The following is a 14,902-nucleotide window of genomic DNA, read 5'->3' as shown; positions in this document are numbered from 1 at the left end:
TCTTGTTTCTTCCAAGCAATTTCCATGAACTCTGTGTAAACATTGCTGACCACTGAAATAATTATAGTCAGCGCAGGGGCTCAGTCCTCACTGAAATTGGCCTTGTGACCATGGCCAGAAGGACATGTTCTGTGTCCTTAGGCAGCTAGGCTACAAAGTAGAATCCTCCTGCATGAGCACCAGTCTCTTCAGCAAATTAACTCTTAAGTATCTTCAGAAGGACTTGTGGTTTATCATGGACAGATGAGCTTTTAGAAGAACACCACATGAAAGTGATGCCTGTGCGGCAGGTTCTCTGGAATGTGGGTGCTAATAATCTGCTGCCTCATGTGGGGAAACAGAGTGAAGCAAGTCTTTGTTAGTAAACAGAACCTAGAGAAACTGCAGAAACAATTCTACTTTATGAAGCAGTGAGCAGTCTGTGGAATGGCCAAAGAAGTGATTGCTCAATGAAAAATTTTACAGCTTGGCAACTCTGACATCTCTGCTCAATGAGAGACAGAGATGACTGCTCTGCTAAAGTCTGAGCTAACACCATACTACATTTTTAGTTCAGGATGGAATAATCTACATCTTACCTAGTTCTACCGCGTACCAACATATGGGGTGTGCAAAGTTTATGTAATTTCTGATATTGTTAGATATTAGGGATCAGGTGAAGAGCAAAAGATAGGTGAACCCACGTTCTGTCCCTTATTTTTAGTTTGGAAAAGAGGACAAGACATAGGAAAGAGACAATGAAAGTAATACATAAAAAAAGAGCATGGGAAACACAAAGCCTAAAAGATATACAGAAATTTCCTAGGACATGTGATGCTGTCTTTACCCAGAGAAACCACTCAGCTGAGATAGTTTTTATTCAGTTTTGAAAACACTGGAGCAACACTTTGAGGTTCTGGTAGTCTGGCCTGCAGCTGAACATAGCATGAAGTACCTAAATATGTCTTAAACCCCAATATCTGTCAAATCTTTAGTTATTCTGTGCCTCTAAACACATCTATGATGGTCTGCAGGCTTGGGGAGGGAGGACAAGGGGAATACCTGTGTTCTTTTTTTCCTTGCAAAGAGCTGCTAGAAGCACGAAGCAAACAGGACTTTCATTTCCTTTTCCATGGTGTGCCATTGTATTGAGGACCTCTGATGAGACCAGCAGTCACAGTACAAACAGGAGACAGAGCCCTAGGTGAGGTCTGGCAGAGGGCAGACTGCAGGGTTGCGGTGGAGCAGCTCCGCTTTGAAGGGATGATGCCAAGAGCTCTTCTGAGGAGCGAGGCAGTGATGCCCTGCCAGTGATGGGGCAACCAGCAGATATTGCTGGCTGGTACCGGGGGCTGTTCCCTGCAGTGTGATGTGGACTAACAGAACCTGAGGATTCATACTATAGGATTGAAGGTAGGTTTTGGGAGCAGCAGCTTAAATTCTTGACAGAGCTGGTAAGAGCGGTACATACCATGTTGATGTTCTTCATGTTAAGCCACCAGACCGAAGAATACTTTTGTACAAAGTCTGGCAAAAGCACGGTGGCTGTTAGGGAGGATTCTTAGTTTTTTCAGGCATTCATTCTGAGAATCACAGAATTGTAGGGGTTGGAAGGGACCTTGAGAGATCATCGGGTCCAACCCCCCTGCCAAAGCAGATTCCCTAGAAAGATCAAGCAAATACTATAAAATACAAAGGTAGAGTTCATTTAAGGAAATGGTTTGTATGTGTTCTTCCCTTCATCTTTGAACCCTATTCCTCTTCCCAAGTACTCTCATGGTTCTCATAAATTTTCTTCCAACATTTGCCAGATAATTACCTGTTGTTTGAGTAGGCATGTATGGGAAAGAAACTAGTTGTTTATCACATGCATCGCTCTGCTGAGGCATCGCCCAGTCAATATCCTACTTGGCTAATTTAGATGAAGAGATACCATATGGGATAACACTGATGCTGCAAATATTTGTGCATCTGCAGGTTTGTGCAGATGTAAAGCTCCACTCATTTTTAGGGGCCGTTGTGTTCCACATTGTGCAATTCTGCCAAAGAACTGGTTATGGAGGTCAGTAGCTCAGGCAGGCCAGGATCAGCCTTTATGAGTGATGAATCCTAAGAGTGATGCAAAAGGGGAAGATAGAAATTCAGCAGCCCTGGCTCCTGCATTCTGTCCTCAGAATGCAGTTGTGAAGTGTGCACATATCTGTGTCCTGTTTTGTAGCACCTGCTGGTGTTGGGGACATTTTCAAATGGACTGTACTCTGCAGGTATAGTCAATCAACAGTTTCAGCCTTGGGACAGAACTTTCTTAAAACTAGACAAAGTCTGAAGAAATGGATTTTCTGGAACTGATCATCTCAGTCCTCATATCAGTCGCACCACTTTTAGGTCCCGCACATGTTTAAAGCCAAGTGTGCAGTAAATAAATTCCAAACCAAAAGTCATCCTTTTCCTCAAGTAAGGAGGTGTGAGAACATGTGAGAGGCAATAACCATGTTTCTTAATATGACCAAAAGAGATATGAAATAAGTGCGGAGACAGGTGTTTGGTACAAGAAGAGAGCAGAAAGGGCTTACGATGGAGCCTAAGGCTCTTCATTTACTGTACGTCCAGATAACATTTTTGCTTTTTCACTTTCTCTGTTTGCTTTCTCCCCATTTGCTTATGGTAATTTCCAACAGTCTTTGGGGGTTCAAGGCATGCATTTGGAAACTGGAAAGGAGATAGAACAGATCAGTTGTGCACTGGGCACGTTCAAGTGGGCAGCTGAGCTGCTGGAGCCACTGGCTTAGCCACAGGATGGACTGTAACAGAGGTACCCCAGTAGCAACCATATGAGCATTGGGACATAAGGGGAGGGCTAGGAAGTCAGCAGACACCCTGAGTCACGCCAAAGAAACCCATCACATCTTAGCTGTAGACACACATGTGCAAGCATCACAAGATTCAATAGCTCCCACTTTTAAACTATTTTTGTTCCGTCTCAGAAAACAAATGTGGTCTTCAGCAAGAGGGGAGGATAGACCACATAGACAGTCTGAGGCTCCCTGGGGGTCGCAGTTAAGCAGCGTGTCAGGGGACAGATACTGAGCTCACCCTGTCAGCCTGGGCATGGTGAGGCCATCTCCTTTCCTTCCTTCCGCTGTGTGTGTGGCTGTTCTGGCTGCTCAGCATCCCAGTCTGGAGGTACCACTCCTGGTGCTGGTGGGACTGTTGAGTTAATCCTGGCCTGACGCAGAGGAGTACGGCCCCCCTGCAGTGCTACAGGGCTGCAGGCTGGGTGGGTAACAGTCTTGTGAGGGGAGGTGTAAAGGGTGGATATTTTTCTTCTCCAGTCACTGGCTGTTAGAGAATTGTGTTCCCGAGGAGTACAAGTTTCTTAAAGCCGTTCTGCACACACAACGGCAGGAGGGAACGTATTTCTTTCCTGAGAGTAGTGTAAATCATGCCACTTAGAGCAACGTCATCTATAGTGCTTGGGAATTATGAGACAAGCAATCTTTTTCGCCTATTTTGAAGGTGCTGTTCTGAAGCGTTATCGATATTTCCTGAAAAAAAAGTTTCCCTTATCTTTTCTTAGGTGAAAGCCCTTCTGATAAATTCCTAGTTCAATTCTGGCTCACAGAAAACTTTTCAAGTATTGTAAATTCTTTCTGGAAGTACACAGACTAAATAGCTCCCAGTTCACCCATCCACTCAGTCTTGGCATCTTTTGCAGAAAAACAACTTATTCAACAACAACAACAAAAAGATTAAAACAGTCAGGATTCAAATCTTCATTTATAATCACATTAAAGAACACCAAGGATGTATATCTAGCAGAACTGAACCTGTGACTACATGAATTTCCATAACTCATATCTCATCTTGGTTGGGCTGCTTATCTCTTTTCCAGCTAAAACTCTGACCGCAATAGCACTTCAATAATTTACAAGAGGGCCAGAGATGTGACACTGGATTAAATGGTAATTTACACTGTCTGGGGAAAGGTGATGCCTGAAGCTATCTCTGTGTTATTTGAAGAATGGTTTGTTAGTTTTTTCTTAAAAAAATCTTTTCCTTTTGTTGTGGGTTATCTTTGGTAGACAGCAAAGCCCCACACCGCCACTTGCTCATTCTCCGTGGTGGGACTGGGGAGAGAATCAGAAGAGTAAGAGTTCAGAAGATCATTTAAAAAAAAAAAAAAAAAAAGAAAGTTCATTCAAAAGAAGTTCATTCACTGCTTCCCACTGGCAGGCAGATGTTATTTAACCATTTCCAGTAAAGCAGAGCTCCATCACATGTAATGTTTACTTGGGAAGCCAAAAGCAGTAACTCCAAAAGTCCCCCAACACTCCTCCTTCTTTTTCCTATCTGTTATTGCTGGATGTGATGTTGTATGGCATGGAATATCCCTTTGGTCACTTGGGGTCAGTTGTCCTGGCTGTATCCCCTCCGAGCTTCTTGTGCATCCCCAGACCGCTTGCTGGTAGGGCAGCATGACAAACAGAAAAGGCTGTATGGCTGTGTAAGCACTGCCCAGCAGTAGCTCAAACATCGGTGTGTTGTCAACACCATTTTCATCACAAATCCAAATCTCAGCACCGTAAAACTACTATGAAGAAAGTGAATTTTATTTCAGCCAAAACCACCTTACTACCATAAGTTTGTATATTGGTGTTAGGAGAGAATTAAGTAATTTACTAAGGTTGTTCCCAATATGAAACAGCTGAGTGATTTAAGCCTTCTTTAAATGAGATGTAGTCTATAAATTCCAACAACCTTGCCAGCTGATGTTGGAGAATGCCCATTCCTTAGGATCTGGACATGACAAAATACTGACAAGGAATACCTTTTACTTCTGAGGTGTTACTCCTCTGATCAATTCATTGGGAGGATATTAGTGAGGTTTGTCGCAGTTAGGTGTACTGTGTGTTTCTGTTCCAATCCAACCTAATTTTCTTCCAGTAAGCAGCCATTGAAATGGTTAGAATTGGTGCCAGCAAACTGCCACTAGTCAGTGGAGATATCCAGCTTTAACCAGGGAAGGATAGAGCAAGTGTAAGTAGTTTTATACGTCTGCCCACCAAACTGGAGAATAAATATGAAAATTGTGCAGTAATAAAAGTTCTCAAATGTAAGGCAGATGGCTTGGATTTAAGATGGGCAGTTGCACAAATCTGTTTTAGAACTTGGAAATAGAGGACATGTAGTGGGTTCCAAGTATAAAGGGAAAAGAGATTTTGGAGTGTCTTAAACACTTAAAATATACATATCCTACTCAGGCTGAGCATAATACAGAAATGTTCATCATCTTATCCTTAGAACCATGAATGCTCAGGCAGAAGGGAGGCATTGAGAATAAGTCTCTTCCCAAGGAAGCTGTACTGCATTTAATGTGTAAAATTAGCAGCCTAAACATGAGTCATGTTCATTGTTTGGGCTGGGCTAGGAAGAAATGAGTGAGCAGATGGTGATGAAATGGGCTGGTGTGTTTAATAAGAGACTGAAGTTAATTACACCTGGAACTCTCATCAAAGGTGTGGGATATTTCCTGGTAGATGTCTGACGTGTTCTTGCAGAGGGTTTGAGACACATGTAAGTGGGAAGTCGATTGACTGGCAAACTAGCTACTGTTCTCAGTTACTTGTTTCCAAGTTTAGTTCTCTTACCTTTTCTTTTTTCCCCCTCCCTTTCTTCACTAGTGAAATTTTCTTCTCTTTTTCTTTCCCCACCCCCCCAGTCTGTTTTGCTGCCTTCCTTTTTAGGCAACCAGAGGCTGTTATTGCAGAAATAACAAAGGAAAATGCTTCTCTCTGTTGTAACTTGTTCTGTCAGTCTCCCGTAAGCTGCTGTTCTCACGTTTACCTCACTGGGTTGGGTTTCTGAGGACAATTGTTTCATGCTACCACGTAGAAAGCACTTAAAGGAAATGTAGCTTAAGAAAGCAAGATAGCTATGTTTTAAATTAAATATTAACCAGATTCAAACGAGCTCAAGAGCATTTCAAGTGAGGTTAACTTGTTGGGCTGGTGAACAAGAAAGAACTCGAGCAGTGAAGAATAGGCATGGGAATACTCTATTCAGAGGTACGTGACTATTTTCTGCACAGTAACTGAAGCTATTGAAGCTGTGGATATACGGTAGTTCTATGTTGTTGTTTTTTTTTTTTTTCCTTTTACGTCCTCACATACACAGGCTTGAAACCATGGAAGTTCTTTTCCTTTGGAAATGCTGTGCTTTGGCTATTACAAATTGCAGAAGTACTGTTTGTAGGAGCAAAGAAAGTGCAGTAACCAGTGTAACTGTTGTGACTTCACAGAGAAAGTATGTGTTTGTTCAACATTTTTTTGCTGTTCTATGTTAATATCAGAGAGTTTCTGAGCACTGTGTAATTAAGGACTGCAAGCAGACTCCTCGGCTTATGCTGAATACAAATAATAAAGGTAGTACCTAAGGAAACCCCCTGCCCCAGGACTGCTTTAGGAATGTGATTAAAAAAATAAATAAATAAAACTAGCTCTTATCTTTATGGGTTTATCGTCAGACTATCGTCCATTTAGCACAACTCTGAATTTCAGCATAGGTGCTACCTAGACTTCCTAGTTGTTTTATAACCTTTCCATTTGTACACTTGGAAACAAAGGTTTCAGTTCTTTTTGGTTGTGAATACGGTGAGTTGTACTGCTGTTTCTTTTTCTGGAGATAACATCACATGGCTGTTCCTTTAAAAGGTTACATTTTGATGCTGAAAGCTACCCTTTTATTTTTAAAAGGCTATTCAGTGAAATTAAACATCATCTCCTCTTTCAGTATTATAGAAAGCTTGAATCTGTGCATTCATATGTTGATAGGCTGAGTAGATTGAGTCTTATTCTGAAAGTATTTGTTTCCTCTTTCCAGTTCTACTACTCTGAGATAGTATTGTACAAGAAACCAGTCCTCTAGCTGAATTAAAGTGGTGTTTAGAGAATGTTCAAATGCTGTCTCTATCTTCCATGCTTATTAATTAATAATTTCATATGGTTTGGTATCCTTCCTGTAATATTTTTTTTTGAGTGAAAGGTAATTTTCTTGGTAAAATAGGGTTCATTTACACCTGATAAAAATCTACAGAAGTGCAAATAAGAAAGTCCAAGTTTTATTTGCTGCGAAGTATGGAAGGGATGATAGTATATTCCTCAACATCCTGAATATGATTTAGACTTTCCTGTTTAGTTTGTAGCATGCCTTTGCATGAATTTTAGCACACAGGAAGACTGTGGATTGATTCAGAATATCTGGATGTTGTGAAGTGACTCCATTTTTGTCTGAACAGCTGGTGTCTGATGTAACTTTGGCAATCCCTTGCAGTTCTTGAAGGAGAAGGCAATTATCACCTGAAATTGTTGTCCCAGTTGCAAGACCAGCTTTACCTTTAGCTTCTTCTCTAATGGCTGAATGCTTTGTCCTTAGTGCTTTGCCTCACACTTCTATCTCATGTTTGGTAGAATTTGCTGAATATCTGGTGGCTTACTACTACCTCAGCAAATCTAAGCAGAGGAAAATACAAGAAGCTCCAAAAACAAGCCAGGAAATTCAGATGTAGCAACTCATCTGAATCTGAGCAAATTACCAGGTCCTGATTTCAGACATATGGCCCATAATTGATTCTACAAATAAACAATTCCATAGAGGCGTTGTCCTTCTATCTGACATTTTTACTTTCACCCCTTATCTGGTGATCTTGTACTGAGTGATTTTAGACATCCTTGTCTGTCCTATGACTACTTCTCACCTTTCCTGTAGCCTCAGATACTGAACAATGAAATCCTCTTCTAAAGGGCTCGTAAAATGTGTTTGTGTAACGAGATATTCTGATCTAGCTATAGAGCTTTTGCTTAAAAGTCCATATTCAGCTTTTCTTTGAACACCTGACTTGGGTGACCATCAGTCATTGCCACGTATAATCCTCAACACCAGATTTCATAATAACCACACAGGTAGGCTCTTGCACAGCATTGTGTCTGGGGCTGGTTCTTCCAGCAGAGCACGGGAAGGCTCTCTGGAGATGTCGATGTCCTTGAGTGCCCCTTGGTGGCTGCTCCCAAGCCAAGTGAGCTTGCTCTCAGCCTTGTATCCATACAGCCAGGTTTTGAAGAGCTGCCAGGTCCCCCTTTTTCATCTCCCACACAGCACGGTTCCCAGCGCCTGCCCTTTGCTTTCTTCAGTCAGGCAGAGCCGTGTGCTCTGTCCATGGAGGGTCTGAGGTAGTTCCTGGTTAGCCCCGATTCTGCAGCAGGGAAAGGGCACCACTGGTGAGGGTGGGATGAGTTTGGTGTCAGGATTCTGTCTTCTCCATCCCTTCTATCGTATGTTTTGTGCAGCATCGCGCTGCTGGGTTCTGGTGTGCAGCTTGTGTCAGTGTAGGTGGTGCTGCAGGAGGGTGAGAGCAGAGGCGAGGGGCTTTGCTGCAAGACCATTCAAAGAGGTGCTCGCTTCGTCTTTACCTAAGCTCAAAGTCTTGGTCCTGCTCCCTGCCTTTCAGACCTGGAGCTCTTGTTTGTACTGGGTGTAAAGCCCCGTCTCCTCTGCTACACCGAGGAGCAGGGCTAGGCCTCTGCTGAGCTCTCTGGGGTGCTCAGGTCACTGGGAGCTGACAATGTGGTGTAGGTGAGAGCTGTGGACTGCAAACCTCTCCAGAAACTGTGAGCTCAGTTCTCACGGATATTTTCCTCAGTTCTTTTTTTTTTTTTTTCCCTCTCTTTCTCTCTGGGAGCACTGGCCTTAGTATCTCATGTGCCTAAGGAGAGGCCATAGACTTATATCTGTCCTCCAGTTGGCAGTGCATCTATAACAAGGGAAACTGTGAGGCTTCTCCTGGCTGTTATACCCTTCTGGGCAAGGGCAACAGCTATTTGAGACTTCTGCTGTCATAGTCCTGCACTTCTCCACAGCTGAGTCAGTCTCAGTCCGAGTTGTGAATCTTGGATTCTTCTGATACTGCCTCCCAGTTGCTCTGAGTATGTATCTTGTAAGTTTCTTTCCCTCTTGTGCATGATGGATGGCTAACAGTAATAGAGTAACCATAACATGAATCAGAAGCTGGTTGTTTAGCTGCACCACTACTGAGACAGGCTTCTAACACTGTGGAAATCTGGGTGAGGGCTTCCTGACTTATAGTCTCCTTGCTTTTCTGTAGACATGAAATGAAATGTGTTTTCTAGGGTTTCACGTGGAATCTATTGTCTGTACGTAACATTGTCAGGACTCTGTAGTTGCCTCAGTGCTCTTTGTTTAGACTGTGATAAAGGATAAGAAATAATTAAGAAGATTATTAATAAATTAATAATCATTAATAAATGATAAATAATAAATAAAATGATAAAGGATAAGAAAGAAAAACTGCAGGTAATATTTAAAGAAAAGACCTGTCTGAAAATATAAATAAGGTGAATGTTTTTAATGTGAGAAAAATTAAGCTAAGAACTGGAGAGGGTGGGGAAGTGGCTCAGTGTTCAGGGCTAGATCTTGTAGCATATTTAGACTGTGATAAAGGGAAGATGAGAAGGAAAAACTGCTGGTGATATTTAGAAATGCCCTGTCTTGGAAAATGATGAAGAACCTCAGTACAGAGGAAGAAAGAAAAGAAAGAAAACTCTTTTCTTTTTGAATGGAGAACTTCAAATGTTACCAGTCTGCCAGACTTCCCACTGTTGGGCTGTGTTAGGCTACAAGAAACTCATAGCACTCCTGTTATTCTCAGCTTCAGTTGCTGTGTGTCATCTCTTACCACCATCTTCTGGAAGTCGCCTAGAATTACAACCTCTGTCAGAAGTGCTTGGCAGTTTTGTATGATGTGCAAGTAGAAAGCCAGTATGGACAGTACAAATGTCTTGTGAATCATGTTGGTTGATGAATATTATCTTTTCTTTTCAGCCCATTTGCCAGGCAGCATATAATAATGATTTCAATGAAGTTCAGCTCCTTTTGGATAAAAACAGCAATTACGTGAATATCCAGGACAGCTTCGGTGGAGATACCCCTTTAATTTGTGCATGCAAACAGGGAAACAACAGAATAGTTAGCTATCTTCTAAAACGAAATGCTGATGTCAACCTCAGAAACAAGGTAAGTGGCCACAGACTCACCCTTTGCACTGACTGCTCTTTAAGACTCTTGGAGTACATGTGTGGGAACATTGGCAGTTCTTCCAAACCTTACTTTTGTTTCCAGCTGAGGCATGTCTAACCCCCAAATTGTAATTCAATAAACCTTTATGTTTCTTTTTATCTCCTCACTTATTTTCCTGACTTGCCAATGTACACAGGATACAATAAACATTGCAAACCTAAAATTCGTTCTGTGATCGTGTTCCCAGTTTAGGTAATACTGCATGGCATCCCAGTCCCCAATATATTCTGCCTGCAGCAATTTTCATTTGTCCTGCACTCCATCTTATTTCTGTTCCTTCTGTTCCTCTGTCTTTTTATTCACCCTAGTAAAAAGGAAGGTCTGAAGGACAGCCTGTCCATTTTTCTTACAGCATGTCCATTTTGGGCCATGATGTAACACCATAACCTAGTGTGTCAGACTCCAGTTTGAGGAACTGTAGGGTGTTTAACATGAGTGTTCTTTAACACCCAGGTCAACAGCTCTGCCCTTTACTAGCTTTGGTACATGCAATATTCAAAGATTTTGAAACTCTATTCTCACTGAGAGTCTGCTGGGGGTCTTGCTACTTCCTCTGTATCTCTATGTGACATAAGCTCTTATAAGTCCGTATAGTAATAATTCAGTAACCAAACCTCTGTAAAAATGAGCTGTGGGGACTCTTCCTGATGATTTAACCTGCTAGGTAGGGGTAGAGATTTACACTCTTCTGTCTTGCCCTCTGCAGTCAAGTTTGCAGACGTATTTTTGGAATCCTTTGGATCCCACATCCTTCTTTCACGTGGAGCCCAGTTTTCATGTGTCTTTATGAGTTAAATGTGCTACCACTTGAAGGAAGCAAAATGCATGTGCCAGTTTCTGCTTGAAAATCAGAGAACTATTTATAGTAGATAACCTGGGGGAGGGAAAGATTGTGAAATATAAAAGGATCTAGTATTGTCAGTATTAAACAAATATAATCAGATCAGTGGATCTGATACTAATCAGAGTTATTTTGTATTTAGAAGGACCGCACTTGTCTGCATTATGCTGTGAGAAAACGGTTTACCTTCCTTGACTATGTGCTCATCATAATCCTCATGCCAGTTTTGCTTATTGGATATCTTCTCATGGTGAGTCTGGAGGAAAGCAGAAAAGCCTCTGTCTTTACATTTCCCCTTATAACCTTTCTTATTGCGATATTTTAGGCCAGGAATGCTTCCAGAATGCTCTTTTTGAAGCAAGGACTGATGGAGAGCAATGGAAGAAGCAGTGTTTTTGCTACAAGCGTAGTTGTTGAAGGGGCAGAATTGTATCACTGCATGTTTGGCATTTGCAGAAGCCAGACTTTGTTTATTTATTTATTTATTAGGAAAAACAGTATCTAGCCAACAGCTACTTAATAGTGTATGCAGATGAACTGTCTCACTGTGTTATTCTTTTCCTTGCACCAAACAGATCTCAAAAACTAAGCAGAATGAAAACCTGATCAAGATGTTGCTTAGGGCTGGAGCTGATGTTAATGCTACAGACTTTGTAAGTGGGTTTATACAAATGTAAATATGGCTCATATGCATACAATGTTACTAAAAGCAAACTTCAGATTCTTCAGGGTATAAAATACTGCTTTCAGAGTAGGACCAGGGACTGAACTGATTTTGATGTAAGAGGAAGATTCAATGTCTCACATTGACACTTTGGCAGGAGTTTTGTAATGTACACAACTAATTCTCCGCTGACAGTTCAGCGCAGCTTTCTGATCAAGCTTATTATTTTCTTAGCTTTAGAGCCAGAATGACAGTTGTTACAAACACAGCATCTAAAAACCAACGTGATGTTGTTAGATGTGCACTTTTACTTTAGGCTATTATAATTGACTTTTAGCTTCTTGACTGCTGTGATATGTACCCCTGGAGGGAATGATTTTCTGTGTTTTTTAACTTTGTCAGTCCATTTCTGACCAAAGTCTCTTAGAAGAGTATCCAGGCCAGCTGGGTTGAAATACTGATGTATTAAATACCGGATTCTATAAAGATTCCAGTAATATAAGGGTCTGAGTTTCACTATTTATGAGTTCTTGGACTGGAGTAGATTTATGGGCAAAGGTCATGCCCCAGTGCTAGACCCTGTGTCTTTTCTTGGTCTTCAGAGTGCATTGATCTACCATGTGTAATGTCTGTGTTGACTAGTCTACTTGGGTGTGGCAAAGAGCTCCTCTCCTCTAAGGTAGAAAAGGAGAAACCACAATTTCACCAGCAAACAAATTATAAAACACTTAAGCAATACTGTTTGCTCAAACTTAAGGCATAGTTGTTGAGCTAAAGATTATGGAATCCTTTGAAATAAGTAAAGAACTATTGGCTTCCTGATAAAAGGTATCAGACTTGTTTTAGCAGCTACATCAGGGGAGAGGAATGATTTTTTTTTTCCTGTTGCTCTTATGAGAACGTATTTTACTGTGTTGTGCATTGGGAAATGAGATGTTTTTTATGCATCTAGTTGTTAGGGGAAAAATGATAAGGCATAGAGTGAAATTGATAGTAGCACTTAACAAAGATCTGCTAAAGAAGTGATAAAACTAAAATTCTTCTGCTACTGTTTCCCTTCAGTCCGGTAGCACAGCCCTTCACTATGCTTGTGAAATGAAAAACCAGGCAGTCATTCCTCTGCTGCTTGAAGCTAATGCAGATGCTTCTGTAAAGAATCAGGTAAGACAGTGGAGTTAATAACTATTTCCTTATCAAGAGGGTGAATAATTACGTTGTAGGCCTCGGTTGGCGTACAGCAGTTAAAAAAACCAAACCAAAAAATGACAACAAAAGGTGCACAGCTTCTTGGCATCAGACTTGTTTGCTGTGGGGGTATAATACAATATTTGCCCCTTTGCCTTCATTGGCAAGAGCAACTTTGAAGTCCACATTCTTCACTGTCAGATTTCTTCTATTCAAAACTGCCTAGATGTTCACTGGATTGGCAGATCTCGTAGCTGTCTTTAGAATACCTCTGCTTAACTCATAGCTGTGCTACATTTGTTCCTAAGATGCAGGCTGCAGGGAAGTGTTAAGAGCCCTCCTAGGTGCTTTGTTGAGCACCATTCTTCTGAAAGGGGCTAAGTCAAGCTGCTGATGCTCTCAAAGAAGCTCAAATGTTGTCCCAAGAGATACTGACCTGGGAGTACCTGTACTGCTCAGCTGAGACGAGCGAACTTTTGTCCATATAGATCTTGAAATCAGCTCTGCAGTGTCTTTGGACATTAGCCCCAAGAAACAGTGGATTGGCTATCACTACCTAAGCGGGGGCAAAGACTCTGTCCTTGACTTTAGCAAGAGTAGTATTAGACCTGCTATGTTTGTATTTATCATATTACAATGTATTTCATCTGTCTCTTTCAGGATGGGGAGACTCCTTTAGATATTGCAAGAAGATTACAGTTCAGCAACATTGAAAGCATGCTAAGGAAAACTTCCTAGTGCTGGATGGGATGCTATCAAGGACTCTTGAACATGCAGAAAATTACCCCATCTGGCAATCCACCTCTGACAACTGCAGGAGTCCTGCAGAGGACTGTGGTCTGGTACTTGATAGAGTTTCGGTCCAAAACGACCTGTTCTTTGCTGCAGACTTTGACTGTTTTTTATGAGACTTGTCAGTACCCCCAAGGCTGTGTGGGTTGGAAGGCGTTCATTTGCTTCTACTAAGCTGTGAATGATTACAATAGTGGTCAAAATATTGCCCTTCCCTTCTGCTCCCCCAGTTTTACTGCCTGACTTGCACAGACAAGCAAGTCAATGGTAAGACTTCTGTAAACCTAAACATTGCACATGATGATTGGCAGCTGATGGAGTAATAAAATATCCATTAGTGTGTGTTACTGGTTCTTTAGGGGATATGCTTGACAACTGAACAGTATACCACAGCAGCTTATGCAAGGTCTGGCACCCTACCTCTTAGTATTTCTCTTCCAACAATGGAAATGACTTGTCAAACAGATCTCTCTATTCTACTTCCTTCCATCTCTGCTACAAGTTTCACACACCTTAATTCTCACTATGTTGCTGTGAGGGAAGGTTTATCTTCTCTTTTCTCAGATAAGAAACAGCAAGAAGAGATTAAGTTGTTGAAGTCCACAACCATAGCCAGTTCCCAGGTTGCTTTAATGCATTAGTAAATAACAATGAAAATATGTTAGTCTCAGAAGAGAAGCAAGTGTCTAGACTGACTACCTTTCCAATATAAACAGTTTACTAATAGAAAAATAAATCAATAAGTGAAATGCTGATGATGGGAGCCAGATGTGTCATTCCCAGGGGACTAGACAGGGCAGTATGCTTTTAAAAGTGGTGCATACAGCAGAGGATGCACATACCAAAACAATAATAATAAATTAATGTTTCTTCTCCTGCATACATGAAGGCAGTAGAAAACCAGCAGTCGTAAGCAATTTGTTAATGTTGCCTGGCACTTTGCGATTTAATAACGCACTAGTAAAGGGGAATCTCTCCTTTCAAACACTGCTGTATCTTGCTTCCTTGGTCTAATGGATCTTTGTTTTTATTGGCAGTTTTGACCATTTTCTGTAAGCTATCATAAGTTTGGGAGATAGGTGCCATGATCAACACTGCTAATGGTCTCTAGACTAGGTGTATGGGCAAGTTAGCATGTGTTTTCTGTGTTGCAGAAAGCAGATGTATTTTTTAGTGTACTTGTTCTATTGGATACTGACTCCAGCTGCAGAGGGTCTTGTTTGAGCAATATGGGCTCAAAGACCCACACAGAAACACCTGGGAAATAAACTACCCTGTCTGAGCCTATAGCT

At 41.5% G+C, this 14,902-nt stretch overlaps 1 protein-coding gene across 6 annotated transcripts; it reads left to right on the top strand.

Moving 5' to 3' along the window:
• The first annotated feature begins 4,743 nt into the window (after window positions 1-4,743).
• ANKRD22 (ankyrin repeat domain 22) lies at window positions 4,744-14,365 on the top strand. 6 transcript variants are annotated; one of them, XM_083845014.1, is made up of 7 exons: window positions 4,744-5,016; window positions 5,939-6,044; window positions 9,874-10,065; window positions 11,112-11,219; window positions 11,545-11,622; window positions 12,696-12,794; window positions 13,479-14,365. In XM_083845014.1, exons 2-7 carry the CDS (start codon window positions 6,024-6,026, stop codon window positions 13,554-13,556), a joined length of 576 nt encoding a protein of 191 aa, XP_083701140.1. In that variant the 5' UTR covers window positions 4,744-5,016; window positions 5,939-6,023; the 3' UTR covers window positions 13,557-14,365. The 6 variants fall into 6 exon arrangements, with proteins under 6 accessions (XP_083701140.1, XP_083701137.1, XP_083701141.1 ...); XM_083845011.1 differs by having other exon boundaries at window positions 4,745-5,016; window positions 5,699-6,044; XM_083845015.1 differs by having other exon boundaries at window positions 4,845-4,863.
• Window positions 14,366-14,902: the final 537 nt, after the last annotated feature.

This window comes from Anser anser (assembly GCF_964211835.1).
Source record: "Anser anser genome assembly, chromosome: 7".
Lineage (NCBI taxonomy): Eukaryota > Metazoa > Chordata > Aves > Anseriformes > Anatidae > Anser > Anser anser.
The sequence above is the reverse complement of the archived record's forward strand: the minus strand, read 5'-3'. Positions and strand labels throughout refer to the sequence as shown.